Genomic DNA, 15,395 nt, shown 5'->3' on the forward strand with positions numbered 1-15,395 from the left:
GCCTGATGTGGGGCTCGATCCCATAACGCCGGGATCACGCCCTGAGCCGAAGGCAGACGCTTAACCGCTGTGCCACCCAGGCGCCCCTGGTTCTTTCTTATATTCCAACCACTGCTAAGTGAATTACATGCACTACATTTAAAGCTTTTAGCAGCTCTTTGAGGAGATGCTATTTAGGAGTCCTATTTTGGAGCTGGAAGAACTGAGCATTCGAACAGTTAAATAACTTCCCATGGTCACACAGCAGTGGCAGAATGAGTATTTCAAATGAGATCTCTCTAAATCATGCACTCTGAACAGGGGTAATGTTCCCCCAAAGGAACAAAAACTGTTTGTTTGGGGTTGAAAAAAAGAAAAAAAAGAAAGCATTGATCTAATCAATGTTTGTCGTCCTCCAAAGTTCAGCCCCATGCCACAGAATCTTATTCCTTAGTACTTAATTTTTCTCATTAGGGAGAAATTAGTCTAATTTAAGTTATATTTAATTAATTGATTTCATTGAAAATTAATTCATCACGAGGTTTCTTTTAGGAGGTGGTAATAAGTTAGAAAAGGCCTAGAAACCCTAGTCTGAATCTGTAGTCCACGATCCTTTCCATTTTTCTTTGTTTCCTCCATTTTGAATTTCAGTTCTTTTGCTTCAAGTAGGCCCATCTACTTGGGGAAAATTTTTTCTTTACAAAAATATCTTTTCTTTATAAAAAGCTGATTTATAATGCCTTTATCAGTTGCTCTAACATTTCACATTTCCTAACATATAGGAAGAGCTATATAAATGGAGTTGAATGTGTTTATTACCACAGAATATGAAAATGGCTGGAGAAATTTTAACAAATTTGTAGGGCATTTTAAGTGATAGAGTTTTTGAAGGAAAGTAAGAGTGACCTACAACTTGAAAATTGTCTGATGGCCAACTAAGACAGACATACTCTCTCAAGGGGTTATAACTGTGACTGATCCACAGTAAGAGGTGAATTACTTACCCAAAGATCTGTGCAGTTATCCTCCAAACAGCTCAGCTGAGGCCGCGGAGAGGTCTGGGTGACTGACGCATGCAGTGCACCCTTCCACAGGCATTGAAATACGAACTCCAACACAGAATAGTTGGGAAATGTGCCCTCTATCATATTGCTCTGGAGGCAGAAAGCAGAATCTAAATAAACACCACAGTCTCTCCAAGAAATCTCATACTGATTCATTGTCTAGAGTCTGCCCTATTGCTCACCCCTGAAAGGTTAATGTCAATATTATGCCAATGACAAACCAATTTTGGAGCCCCAAGAATATGTGAATCCAAACATTAAAAGGCATCAAACCCCTGATAGTACATTTCAACAAAATATGGCAAACAGGAAGTGTATATTTATGCCCAGGAGGTCATTGATTTATTCAAATTGGCAAGCTCTGGGTAACACAATGGGTAAAACCATTTATGCATGCTCCAAAGCTAGGTAGGTTTTTTTCCCATTAATGTCTTCCATTTGGTCTGTTCTTATCCCTAAGTATACAGGAAAGGCCATTATTGGGTAATTAAATCATTGTTTCCTTGAGCTTTAAAGATAATAATCAACAGCTCTTTCTCATGTTTGGTCCAGCTGGAAGTTTTGGTAACTAGCTTAGGTGAAAATTAGAAGCAGCTTATTTTGCTTTTGTTGTATAACATCTTATTGAACCGTTTGGTGATAAGGCAGCTAGACAAGAGGCAGAAAGACACTGCAGACCCATGACCCAAGATTCCCCAGGTCTGAGATGTGAAAACTTATCCCTCCTAAGTCCACCTTCAAAATTCAAGTTGCATTTTTTTTAGTCTGGATATCGATTCCTTAATCTTCCCTGTCGTGTGGCAGGAATTGTTAACAAAAACATACCTTTTTGCTTGCCAACAGGAAATCTAGGGCTATTTCATTTTCAAAACCAATTGGGTCAGTTAATTCAAGCTACTTTGCTGTGCTTCTGGATTCTGCACTGTAAAAGCCAAAGTCAGAGACAATTTTGTGATACATTTTCAAAAAAATTTTATGATAATCTCTTTAGTCCCAAAGTTGGAACTAGAGTTCTCTCGTGACTCCTACCCAAAGTATCATTATTTCTCCAGGAAGATTGGCCTCCTGTCACAAAGGAACATCATCCATGGAAGAGTTTTTTTATTGGAAATTTCCTAATTACCATCTCACATGTGCAATTAGGGCTTTGATGAGGCAGACGAAAGTAAACATGTTATTGGCTCAGGGATGAAAGACCAATAAGGGTGCATATAGTTCCAGATGCAAGAGAAATTAACGGTTACAGGAATAAGCCAGGGATTGGAGGAATTCTCTTATTTATTTCAGGATGACTGGCATATTGTATGGAGTTAAATAAGGTTTGCAGAGACTGTAGTGTTGGGGAGTACATTGAGCTAACTAAAGTTGGTAATATTGTCCTCATATTGTCGTTAAGGCCCATTCTTGAAGAGGTGTCTGTTTTAGTGTAGAGACATGGCTTTTATTTGCTTAGAGATGAAGATTCTAGATTTGGCATCAGGGCCTGTTGGGATTAATGGTGTTAGATTATTATAAATACACTTAAGTAGATGAGAGGTCATAGTACTGTTGGTTGGTATCTGAAATGTTTAAAGAATGGCTATAAATATTTTGATGGTAGAATTGGATGTTGGATGACATACCTAATAATTAATTAGGTTGACTGAAGCTACAGTAGCATAAGAGAGTCAGATTATAGAATTTGGGTGGTGATTGTCCCTGAAGGATTACTGAAGCTTTGATAAATCCTCAGATTCATCAAAGAGTACAATGGACCAAGTAACAACCGATATGCCAGGTGATAGACCCAAAGGGGCAAGGTCACTATTTTTCAGGAGCTGCAAGAATATGTTAAATGAGAATAAGGAGTTTAGAAGGCTCCAGGTACTCAGTGGACCTGACCATTGGGTAATTTGGTCAGAGAAGTTAAGGTTTGAGGGCAGAGTTGCTGGGATAAGTATAGGGATTAAAAAAAAACAGCAACATGGTAGTTATCTTCCATGGCCCAGGTATGAACTGGTCATGTTTCACTCAAGAGGAAATATTTAAATTGACTTTAGGAGGGTGTAAAGTAAGGTGTAAATTAATTGTGATTGTCCCTTAAGATCTTAATTGCAATGATTACAGAAAGATCTTACAAAGGTTAGCAGGAAAAAAATCATAGGAAGCATGAGGAAAGCCTAAACCCAATAATATTAGGATTTGGTGCAAGCAGAAGCCTAGGAGTAACACTTGTATTAGTAATGACCCTTCAGTCTTTAATCAAATAATATCCCCTTCTTTAGGTTTCTTAACAAGTAACATGGGGTTTTCAGGTAGTCGTGCAAGGAATTGTTCTGGCTAGGAGGTTGGAACTGGCTTTGTTCTCGGAAAAACTTCTAGCTTCAGGAAAATAGTCTGAGCAGTGGTTTGGAAGAACCTATCTGAATCCTTATATGAACTGCTTCCAGAGAACACGTTACATTGTAAGAACACTTATCCCATAAATGGTCAGGTGAAATAAGGGTGAAGGATCTATAGTTTCAAGAGTCCTTGCTGGGAGAGTTCAGAAAAGTTGAATGCAGCAATACATGATTGTGAAACTGACTTTCGGGCAGTTTCCCTGGGATTTCCGAGAAAATCCTTCAGGTACACTTAATTAGGCAATTCTTTTTCCATAACCAGTCTCTTCCAAGTAGATTGGCAGGTGGTATCTCAAAGGAGATACAAGCATGTTTCCTCCAGCAGCCCTAATGTGTAGACAGAGGCTCAGTCATGGGGATCTTGAGAAGTAGATCAGGTCAAAATAGCCCCTGCAGTGATATAATAACTACTTCAGAGACCAACTGTGTTTTATTGCAGTGGGGTTCAAGGTAGAAAGAGTAGTGTTGCCATCTAGTAGAAATATACATACTTGTTCTCCTCTTGCTCCGAAAGTGGTAGCAATACAGTGGTCACATCAGTAACCCAAAATCAGAGCTCAGTTTATTGCTTGCCAGGCAAGGAGGATCCATATCTCTTACAAAAGCACCAGGAGTCTCCCCGAACTGAACGTAAAGGAGGCTAGATTTAACATGACAAAGTAGCTTTGTCTAATGGAGGTAAAAAAGACGGTGTGTTAGTCTCTGGCTGGCTCAAAAGCAGATTGTAAAGTCTCTCTTGGGAGAGGCTATTATTTGATTCCGTGTCATCGACCCTGAGAGCACGAGCCTCACACAGGTCCAGGATGAGTTATATAATGTCTTAGCAAGGCTCTAGGTCACACAGCAGGGAAAACCACACAGGCTTCTCCTTTCACACGTTGGCAAATAAAAAGAGCAACTATGATTCATTTTCTTGAAAAATCTGTATTCTACGCAAAAATTAAATGCAAAACATACTTTTGGAGGACTATTCACCAAACAGATAATAGAGGCTGCTTCTTGAGAGGGTCCTGGATGGACATCAAGGAATGGTTTTATGTCTGTTGTTGCTACATAGCAAGTGCATAAAAGTATTCGTTGCAGGGAAGAAAGGAAGAAAGAAAAAGAAAGAAATGCATTCATTGATTGTCCAACTGAAGACTGTATCAGGGAGAGGTGGTGTTACGCAAGCAGTGATGAGTTGCAGAGACAGTTCATTTGAGAGGTTTGACAATGCTAGCCGAGGTTGCAATGCTTACCTCTTACCTCACTTTTTTTTTTTTTCCAGGCTTCCCTCATACCTTGATATGTTCCCTCAATAATACCTCCTTGGTCCCTATGACCTTCAAACTGCGTGTTCCTGGGGATGGCGATGGCCATAAAAGCATTTCAAGTTGTGATCAGTATTCAGACTACAAAAGACCATCTGGGAACAAGGACGAAATACCCATAATGAAACCAAAAGAATTTACCATCACTCCCAGCAGTGGCACCATTCGCCCCCAAGGATTTGCTGCTATCAGGGTAAAGTGCCTTCTAGCACATATGGCCAAGGAGCCAAACTCTCAAATAGTTATTAGGACCACAGCTAAGGTATGCTTTAATTGCCCACTGTCAGTGGGAGGGAGGGCCTCTAATTGGAAAAGTGGGCCTGTAAGGCAATAAACTACTGGGGCCAAAGAAACCTGATGCAGATTTATTGGGCAAAAAGAACTGACACTGCTGTAGTGGATTTCCATCAATCTAGATGCATTGCCTTCACCAGAACAATGCAGTCTAGTGAACTGTAGTGCAACCACTGCTCTATACAGACAGTACCCCCACTGGTACAGATATTAAAAGATTGAAGAACTCATTGATAATTATATCCTACTTTCCTTCAGAATCAAATCGTTTATACCAATAAAGGTTCAGATTTGTGCCACAGATGATACACAGTTTATTTAGATTTTTAATACAAATCTGGGCTCCATGGGGAATGTAGATGAGATATTCCTAACAATGGTTTATATTTAGACCCACCATGTGATGCTCTGGTTATGGCCACCAGCAGAATTATTTACGGCTAACTGAGAAAGGTTTTACTGTCCTCCCTCACTTACTTTTGCTTCTCCAAATAGTTAGGTCTAGCATTACTGAAGGCTGATAAATTGAAATTATTTTATCTTTTCTGGGAAATAAAAAATAAGACTTCCATAGCTAAGGTTGGTAATTTTCTCTTTAGTCATTATCCTTGGAATATTTAATTCAGCTATGGTCTTTCCCCCACATTTGTTTTAAATGTTTTATAATATCTCACCATGAATCCACTCATCCTCAATCTTTTCTGGGAGTTTTTGGCTCTTCCAAGAGCTTCTCCGTGGACCTAATGAAGTTTATAGCATATATCGTTATAACTTCTCAGGGTTGTGGTCTTCGTCTGCTCCGGCTGCTCTTTTTACAAATACTCAAGACTGGGTGGCTTTTCAACAACAAGTTTATGTCTCACAGTTTGGAGGCTGGAAGTCTGAAGTCAGGGTAACAGAATGGTAGGGTTCTGGTGAGAGGCCTCTTCCAGGTTGCAGACTGCTGACTTCCTGGGTCCTTGCATGGTGGGAGGAGCTGGGAGCTCTGTGGGATCTTTTTTATAAGGGAACTAATTCTGTTCGTGAGGGCTCTACCCTCATGACCTAATCACCTCCCACTGGCCCCACCCCCTAATTACCACCGCACTGGGGCGGGTAAGATTTCAACATAGCATTTTGTTGGCGGGGAGGGAGACACAACCATTCAGATCATGGCAGTTCCTAGCTGTGACTTTCCCAGGAAGAAGCGCTGTTGCAAAGAATTTATTTTGTACTTACTGCTCAGCCTACACGTTACCTACCTTTCCTTTTTGCCTCTCGCACATCGCACGAGAAGATTTTAGAAGCCGCAGCATCCATCTAGCAGCCTTCTGCCAGAGCCACTTGTTCCTCTGCCTTCTAACCATAGCTGGGAGACAGAAAGAGGGCTTCCTCGCTGCAGGCATCTCTGCACGCTGGGGCAGCTACTTCTCTCCGAATCTGACAATTTTGCTTTCCAAATCAATGGCTCCGTCATTTCCCCTTTATATTTGGAAAAGCTTTCTCCAAGCTTCAGTTTTCACTCCTGAACTATATTTCAACCATGTCTGTGTAGACTCAAATTTGCATCCAATGATTCCCTTTGCAACCAAGAAAAAATTTTTAATTAGTCCTTCATACATAATTTATAGATAGAAAAGCTTTCACCTATGCCAAAAGCTATTCTCTACACTTTGAAGTATCTCTCCCACTACAAATCATCTTTAAGCAATTAAAAATTGTGACAACATTTCAGCAGCCTGAATGTAACATTTCACAATAATAAATAAAAAACATAGGGTAAAATATATATATACTGGGCACATAATTGTCCTTGAGGAGACCTTTATTTGGAGCTTCCTGTTTTCTGCTCCAGTAATGAATATGGGGGGTGAGGGAAGAGACAAGTTTTTGATTTTGATTTTTTTTTTGAAGATTTTATTTATTTGTCAGAAAGAGTGAGCACAAGCAGAGGGAGCTGCAGGCAGAGGGAGAAGCAGACTCCCCACTGAGCTATGAGTCCCAGTGAGGGACTTGATCCCATGCCCCTGGGATCATGACCTGAGCTGAAGGCAGACACTTAACGGACTGAGCCACCCAGGTGTCCCAGGATTTTGATATTTCTTAAAAAGAAGACTATGTAGTTGACTCCTTATGCCACTTTCTGGAACTGACATGGTTATGTTCATTTATTTTTCTGTAGGAGAAACAGCTATACTGTTTTATTGGTGTATTGAATTTTCATAATTGATATATAGCCCAGAGGCATAGAGAACAATTTAAATTGAGTAATTAAAGTTTGTTTAATATGGCTCATCCTTCAGGGTCATTTTCCCCCTGATGCAGGTATATGACTTCTTTGATACAGTCTTCTCAGAAATGAGCAAACCTATTGTGCTAAAAGCCATTTGGTTTCTAACCTGGCCTTTGAAAAAACTCAGCAGGCCCTGACCCCGAAATGTAACTTGTTCCACTAAAAATGTAAAACGCCATACATCCCATGATAAAGTACTTAGAAGCCGTACTCATCCGTGCAGCCCTCCCCTGCTCCTTTCCCCCCTGCACAGAGGGAGGGCTGGCCTTGCAGAAGAGCCGCTTTTCACCTTTTTCTTTCCAGGTGACCTTATGCTCCAACACTGTGCAGAAATATGAGCTGGCCCTGGTGGTAGACGTGGAGGGCATCGGGGAAGAAGTGCTGGCGCTCCTAATTACCGCGAGGTATCACCCTCACCTGCTTTCTCTTCCCCAGTCTCCCCTGAGCCGCCGGTAATGGGCTGCCTCTCCTAGAGGCAGCACGCCTGCAGTCAGTTCACCCTGCATTTGTTCTGCTTTCCTGGGAAGGGACGCTGAATCTGATATTCAAATGACAAAGCTTTGAAACAGCCAACTGCACCTTTGGTGGAGATAAGAGAAGGGATGTGTGTGTGTTCTGCAGGTGTTAAGAATAATAGTTCTTTCTAATGGTCTGAGTTTCCAAGTATGTAACTAAAAAGGTTTTAGCAGGAAGAGGCTGGTTTTTTAAATATAGTACTCCAGGGTTATGCCCAGAAAGAACAGTGCTCACAGCCCTGCAGTGAGAGATCCGTTTAGTGAGACAGTCCTGCTTTGGGACACTGTTACTATGACTTAAATGCCCCCCAGATGAGGCCCTCTAACCACATCAGCTCCTCAGAACTATCCCCACCTTCTCTGTGTCTTAGTAGAGGCAGCAGTGGGCTCTGGGGCCAGGTGAAGATCCTGGCTCTGCCATTTGTCAGTTGTGTCTCCTTGACCAAGTTACTGTCTTTCTGAGGGTGAAGCATGACACTGATGATGACAGTGATTCTAAGTAAATAAATAAAATCATTGGCCACAGTTTTGCCAAAGCAAACAGGTGTCCAGGGCTGGGACTTTAGGGGGTATGTATGAAAATGCCATCATCTACATGAAATTACTTAGTAAAACCCTGTTAACACATCCATCGCTAGAGTTTAGGTCTCATGAATTGTGGAAGGTGTATCATAAAGGACTTGAAGGTCAAGGCCTTGCCATGGTCTACTTAGTGTTCCTTCCAAAGACCTAACTAATTATTTTGTTTGTTTAAAAACAGCCAAAACTTTCATCTGGTCATTTCTATACCCAGGTTTACCTTTTTGCCTAGTCTTGCATTTCTGTTCTTTTTCTGGGTGGGTTTAATCTGATATTTAACCCCTCTCAGCCCCCTTTCCCAGCAGGTATCAATAGGAAATCCTGAATTTAAAAAAAAGTGGGGAAAGGGTCTTAAGCAGCTGTGAGTTTCGTGCCACGTATACTCTGTGACCCACGTCAAGTACTGTAAGTCCTATCAGCCGCAGTATTTCAGGTAGTAAAGGAGTAGCTTTATGAAAGTCGTCAGGTCAACTGGCAACTCCATTCCAGCTAAAAATGAACACCCATACCATGCTAAACCTCAAACTTTGGGTTAACAAGACATTCTTTCATGTCATGATTTTTGGTGTGATCTGTAGGAACTGCTTGAAGACCCTCAACAAAAGAATTGCTTTTAGAACTTACAGAGAGCAGGCAGTGCCAGCTTGCTGTGCCCTCTACCACAGGTTAATCAGCTCTCAGTGAGTGAGCTCTTGCTCGGTGCCGTGGGCACTGTGCTATGCTATTCGTTCACACTACCTCCTATATTTCCCACAACACTCTAAGAAGAGTTCATTACGCTAATGTCAGTCCCCAGAATTACCTTCGTTTTACCTCTGAGCAAAATGGGACTCTGGGAGGGAAAGCAACGTGCTCAAGCTGGTACTTGTTAGGGTCAGTATCTGAGCCTGGCGCTGATCCAGATGCTGCCACTCCTCACCGTGGCACTGTGTTGTCACCGCTGTCTGTGCCTACTGATCCAAGACAGCTGTTCTGCATAGGAATTAGAAGTATTACCATAATTTAGATGGTACGAACTGTAGCTAGTCCCTGGGGGACTCTGGTCCAAAGTGTCACAGCTAGTTAGGACCCCATGCTGGTGGCATTGGCCCTATTTGACTTGGAAACTGATCCACTACCCTAAGGATCTTGCACTGTGGGCGCACCTTGGCAAAACAAGGCCAAATATGAAAAACAATGGGAATGTTAGTCATTACCCATGGAAGACTGCTGTTTAAGGAGTCCTGCTTCTAGCCCTTTTTTGATTAAAAAGTGGTGAGTGGGGGCTAAGGGATAGGGATTACAGGAGAGAAGATTTGAAAATGATTAATGTAGTTGTTTAGAGAAAAACTTTGTGACAGTGACAAATGGTGTTTAACTTGGGACTCTGCCTTCTCCATATGTAAACAAGCTCTCTAGCCTTTTGAATTCTTTAATTGGCTCCTTCCTTTGAGCAGGTGTATTGTACCTTCCCTCCACATGGCTAACCCCGAGGTAGACTTCGGGCACTGCTTCCTGAAGTACCCCTATGAGAAAACGGTCCAGCTTGTCAATCATGATGACCTCCCAGGATGCTATGCAGTCTTGCCTCAGGTGACTTACGTTATCCTTTTCCAGTGTTGATTTTTCTTCAGTTGGATTTTCTTGATGAGAAACAGAAACCCTTCTAAAGAGCCATATTCCTGAACACATGACCTTCTGTAATTCTGATTTTTAACCCTGGGGTAATCTGGGCATGGGGTCATAAAGCTGCAGCTGGATTGCTACCTGTGTGATTGAGTGGCTACAGGTGTAAACAGTTATTAATTTCCCAGGGACATTGCCTTTGATAAAGGAAGGAGAGGGTCAATTAAGGCAACATGCAGAAGTTCACCTGCAAATAATTGCCTATGAATTAATCATTCATGGGAAATGAGGCAGAGCTAGGAGTCTTCATTTATGGCCATGACTGTGACTTGAACAGCATCACTAAGATACAGTAATGCAATAATTATAAATGGACTTGTTGAACTAGAAGGCTAGAGATACTACAAAAAGAAGAAAAAAGAAATTGTCTCCTAATGTTTTATGAAATGGATCTGTCTGCATGCCACTACACCTAGCTAAGTGGGACACTAAGCAAGTAAACACATATGGATTGAAGATTCAAAAGGATCTGTACAGATCAAAGTAATGGCAGGTTACTAATGGGATGCAATTTACCAAGCATGCGTTTGGATTTAAAACTCTACTGCTCTGTAAGGACAGTACTCTAATAAAAATTCATACAAAAAAAAAAATCAAATGGAGTTTTTATTTTACTCTAGGTTCAAAATGAGTTCAAAGACCAGTATGGAGGCCGTGGAACCGAGGCAGGTTAGGCTGTATCTGAGGAACACAGTGGTCAGCTAAAGGAAGGAGATAGCCACTGGTTGAGGCAGTGCCGGATTTTGTCTTTGGAACTTGGCATCATATTTTTTTAGTGGAAACATGAAAAAAAAAATCGTGTGTGGAGTAACCAGAATGGCAATCGACATCATCTGGAAATCCAAGTTCAATGAGAAGCACAGTGTTTAATCAGGAACAGAAAAGACTTAGCTAGGATGAAATAGCCTCTTCACTTGTTGAAGGGCTATTATGTAAAAGAGGAAATTAGAATTATTCTATGGGCTTCTCTGAGACAAAAGCAGAAGCCTAGACTTGGGTTGATGGGAGACAACTTTTCCAACTTTTAGGTGATCAACAATGGAACAGGCTAGCCTTGAGTAACATACCATCATCTCAAGAACTCAGAGCAGAGCCTGCCCCTGCAGTGATGAGGGAGCTTTTTCTGCACAGCTGGGCTGGGAGAAGGGTGAGGTGCTTGCTTTAAGCATAGAATTAGGGGGGAGCAAAAAAAAATCAGTCATCAGGATAAATCAGATTTTCATGTCACATTTTAAGAAATCAAAATTAATGCAAAATTAAAACAATCAGAATATTAGAGAAAGACAGAATCAGCATTGCTGATCTTCCCTTTGGCTTCAGGCTCCAATAAGGCTGGCAGAGCACTGGCGCATCGGCACGCTGAGTTAGCTTAGGCCATGTTAGGCCAGCCCAGATGCACAAAGACCATGGCGAGGGGGTCTCTGGACAGGTGAAATCTGTATGCTCTGTCTTTCCAGGAGCTGAGGTTTCCCAGAAGTACCCAAACTTATTTAGCGATGGGATTTTTAAAGTTGTATTTGTTGCTGTTTTTCATAAAAGCTAGTGGGACGCCTGGGTGGCTCAGTTGGTTAAGTGGCCAACTCTTGATTTCAGCTCAGGTCATGATCTCAGGGTCCGTGTTGGGCTCCATGTTCAGCGGGAGTCTGCTTGGGATTCTCTGCCCCTCCCTCTGCTTGTGTTCTCTCTCTCTCAAATAAAATAAATCTTTTTTTTAAAAAAAAAATATAATCTGTTACAGAGCGGGGTTTGGAAGAATGTACAGTGGTAAACGCTGTTTAATACTCATTCATTCATTCATTCAACTACCTATTTTGCCATTAAAAAAAACACATGCTGAGTATATGTTTTGGGCCAGGAAATGGGCATATATCGAGGAGAGGCCCTGGTCGTTCCCTAGGAAGTTGACAGTCCGTGGAACAGATGGACACATAGATAGTACACACTGTGGACCAGGACTGCAGGATGCCCCCTGGGGACAGAGGAAAAGCCCTGGGTCTAGAGCACAGAGCGGGACAAGGTGGGGGGTGCACCTGCAGGTGTTCAGGATGGATGTGCGGGTCAGTCAAAGGGAGGGGGCCTTCTAGGAAGAGTAAAGCAAGTGCAGAGGGCTGGAGTGCTCAGGAAATACCAGGAGCCACTGCTGACAGAGCACAAAGGGACCAGGTGGTGGGGGATAAAGCGTGAACACGTGGAGGGCCATACTGGGCAATTTGGCCCAGGCACTAATTCGCACTGAGGATAATTTCAGCATCTTGCTGAGTTGTGCACTTTGGATTGGGGCCTTATGCACACCGTGCTTCCCTTTAGCAGAATTGAGGTGCTCATCCCCATTTATTTGCCTGAAAGGTGACACACTCTTAAAGAACCTCCATGGACTCAGGACGACACTCATTTCAAAATAACCTAATATGCTATTTAATTCACACCCTGCCAGGGGCTTGCTTATCCATCTGGCTTGTCTCTCCCACCAGGTATGTGGAGACACGCCTGCCGTGTTACTCTCCAGTCCCGTGCCCTATGGAGTCATCCCTCCCCACAGCACCGTTCACATACCTCTGGCCTTGGAGTCCCAGGTCACTGGAGAATATAGGTCCACAGTTTACATCTCGACCTTTGGGAGCCCGGACCCCCCTATGGTGAGAGCCAGTTTTCAGAATTACAGTTAAAATGGCTGTTCTTCTTGCATACTCCATATTTGCATATTTTCTGGTTTTACATTTTCACTCTGCAATAGTAAAATACTAGGGCTGTGTTACCTCAGGAAACTATCTTCAGATCCATCTAAAAGTACTGCTGTTTTTATAGCATTTGTCCTTTTTAATTTTTTATTTATTTTATGTTTTAATTTGTAAATTTGTAAATTTTTTATTTTAAATTTTTTTATATTTTAATTCCAGGATAGTTAACATACAGTGTTATGTTAGTTCAGATGCACAATACGGTCATTCAACAAGTCTATATATTACTCAGTGCTCATCAAGATAAGTGTCCTCTTAATCCCCACCACCTATTTTCCCCATCCTGCCACCCCCTCCCTTCTGGTAACCATCAGTTTGTTCTCTAGAGTTAAGAGTCTGTTTTTCGGGTTGTCTCCTTTTTTCTCCCTTTGTTTATTTGCTATGTTTCTTGAATTGCACATCTGAGGGAGCTCATATGGTATTTGTCTTTCTTTGACTGACTTATTTCACTTAGCATTATACTCTCTAGATCCATCCATGTCACAAATGGCAAATTGCATTTCTTGTGGCTAATATTTCATTGTGTGTGTGTATACCACATCTTCTTTATCAATAGTATTTGTTTTTAAACTCCTATCAGGAGTTTCTCACACACATACAGGCAGAGGGGCCTGGCCCTCCTCAGAAACTCTGAGGAGAGAGCGCATCTGTGTGTCCTCCTCAGTTGTTCCGGTGCAAAGCTGAGTATCACCCACTTGCTGCATGTGGGCTCTGAGAGTGAGTTTAGTCACTGCTCACTAGATCTTTTCCTGTATTTTGACTGGACTCAGCCCAAATTAACCTACTAAAGCTGTGAGGAGAAGTAGCCTGTCTCCCAGTGTGGGAAGAGGGAGACATGGAAAGCGATCTGCTGCTGGAGCTAAATCAAAGGATGAATCTTGGAGGAAGTTGCCCAACAGGCTATGAATCCCTAGGCATTTGGTTTACGTGGGAGCTGAGTGATGTGGATGTATATTTGTCTGAAGTGATTCTGAATGCTTAGAGAATAGACTAAACTAGGGTTTTGCTTGTATCTCTTCTGTGTAAGATGCCATAGATAAGCCACCTGACTTAGCAGCATCACAAAAGCAGGCCAACTCAAAAGGTGCCACCGGTCCAGGCACCCACCCTGCACAGAAGAGTCCATGAGAAGGTCACTTGCTGAGCAGGCAGCACGTTATGAATGAAGAAGGCCCCCTTCCTCAGGCAGACACAATGCCTGGATGAAGGCACAGGGCTAGGACGAGCACAACAAGGTGGATTTCAGTCCCCAACCTGCACAGCTGTGTGCAGTGGACAGCCCTGTTGTTTCCTTTCAGTGTATGGCTCGGGCTGACCAGGCAAGCCAATCATCCTTTTCAAGGAGGAATTCCACACTGGATTTGTGGGTCTGACCAGCATAGCCATCTCTGTGTCCCTCTGACCACAGAGTACAGAGAGAAGGAATGACAGTTCTCATAAGCACCCTTTAATGCCCCTGCTCTTTATAAAAGGGGTGGCCAGAAGCTTCTATTTCAAGCGATCTCCAAGGCCAGCCACTTTCAGCTATTCTCCTGTTCTTTCTCTTGCGTGGAACACAGGTGTGTCGCATAAGGAGCATTGGAGAAGGCCCAGTTATCTATGTACATCCCACTCAAGTTGACTTTGGCAATATCTATGTCCTAAAGGACTCCTTGAGGATTCTCAACCTATCTAACCAGTCCTTCATCCCTGCATTATTTCGGGCACGCATGGTGAGTAGATGGCGGGACCATTATGGGATGAAAATACAGCTTTGCCTATACCTTATGGACAGTGGTCCTGTTTTTACAAAATGCCTTTGAAAATGATCACCAGAAGTAAAGGTTTGATCCCATTAAACTCTGCATTCTCACCCCCAGTTCTTCTGTGTTATAATCCTTTTGTTGAGTAAGAAACACAATAAGCATATAGTTTGGTAAACAAGCAAATATATTTGGTATAATTTCAGGAGGATGCTTCAAAGATCTTCTTTACTGAACTATGTCTAAGCACCCCCCCACCTCCAGAAAACACCTTTTAAATGTCTCTGTAACTGAAAATGCCTCTTTATGTTTAATTTGAACCCTTTTGGCCACAAATATGTTAGTATGTTTATTTTACTCCTCTCTTCCTTTTAGCAATATTCTAATGTAGTTTATAAGGATGTATGAAATACAGCAAGATAATATTCGCCAAAAGTCAAAATTAAAGAAAACAGCAAAACAAGGATTAATACAAAAACAGATGTAATAGTTTTAGTAATGAGTCTGTCTTATGTCTATGTATTTTATAATGATATTTAGATCTGCTAGTCTTCTATAAGCTAATCTTTTAAGAGATAATACAAAAATTTTTGCGGAATTTAGAAATTTCTCATCCAGCAACCGAAAATATTTTTGATTCTAGAAAAAGTTTTCTAAATTTAAATATAAAATGGGGGCACCTGGGTGGCACAGCGGTTAAGCGTCTGCCTTCGGCTCAGGGCGTGATCCCGGCATTATGGGATCGAGCCCCACATTAGGCTCCTCCGCTATGAGCCTGCTTCTTCCTCTCCCACTCCCCCTGCTTGTGTTCCCTCTCTCACTGGCTGTCTCTCTCACTATCAAATAAATAAATAAA

General features: G+C 42.0%; 1 protein-coding gene across 1 annotated transcript in view; it reads left to right on the top strand.

The window, feature by feature from the left end:
• HYDIN (HYDIN axonemal central pair apparatus protein) overlaps positions 1-15,395 on the top strand; it is a 363,532-nt gene that overhangs the window by 165,266 nt on the left and 182,871 nt on the right. Inside the window, exons 14-18 of the mRNA XM_034638025.1 lie at positions 4,692-4,927; positions 7,604-7,704; positions 9,831-9,966; positions 12,531-12,695; positions 14,357-14,509. Of these exons, the coding sequence (XP_034493916.1) occupies positions 4,692-4,927; positions 7,604-7,704; positions 9,831-9,966; positions 12,531-12,695; positions 14,357-14,509 (791 nt within the window). The remainder of the gene's footprint in view (positions 1-4,691; positions 4,928-7,603; positions 7,705-9,830; positions 9,967-12,530; positions 12,696-14,356; positions 14,510-15,395) is intronic.

Source organism: Ailuropoda melanoleuca, chromosome 12 (genome assembly GCF_002007445.2).
Source record: "Ailuropoda melanoleuca isolate Jingjing chromosome 12, ASM200744v2, whole genome shotgun sequence".
In the NCBI taxonomy this organism is placed as follows: Eukaryota; Metazoa; Chordata; class Mammalia; order Carnivora; family Ursidae; genus Ailuropoda; species Ailuropoda melanoleuca.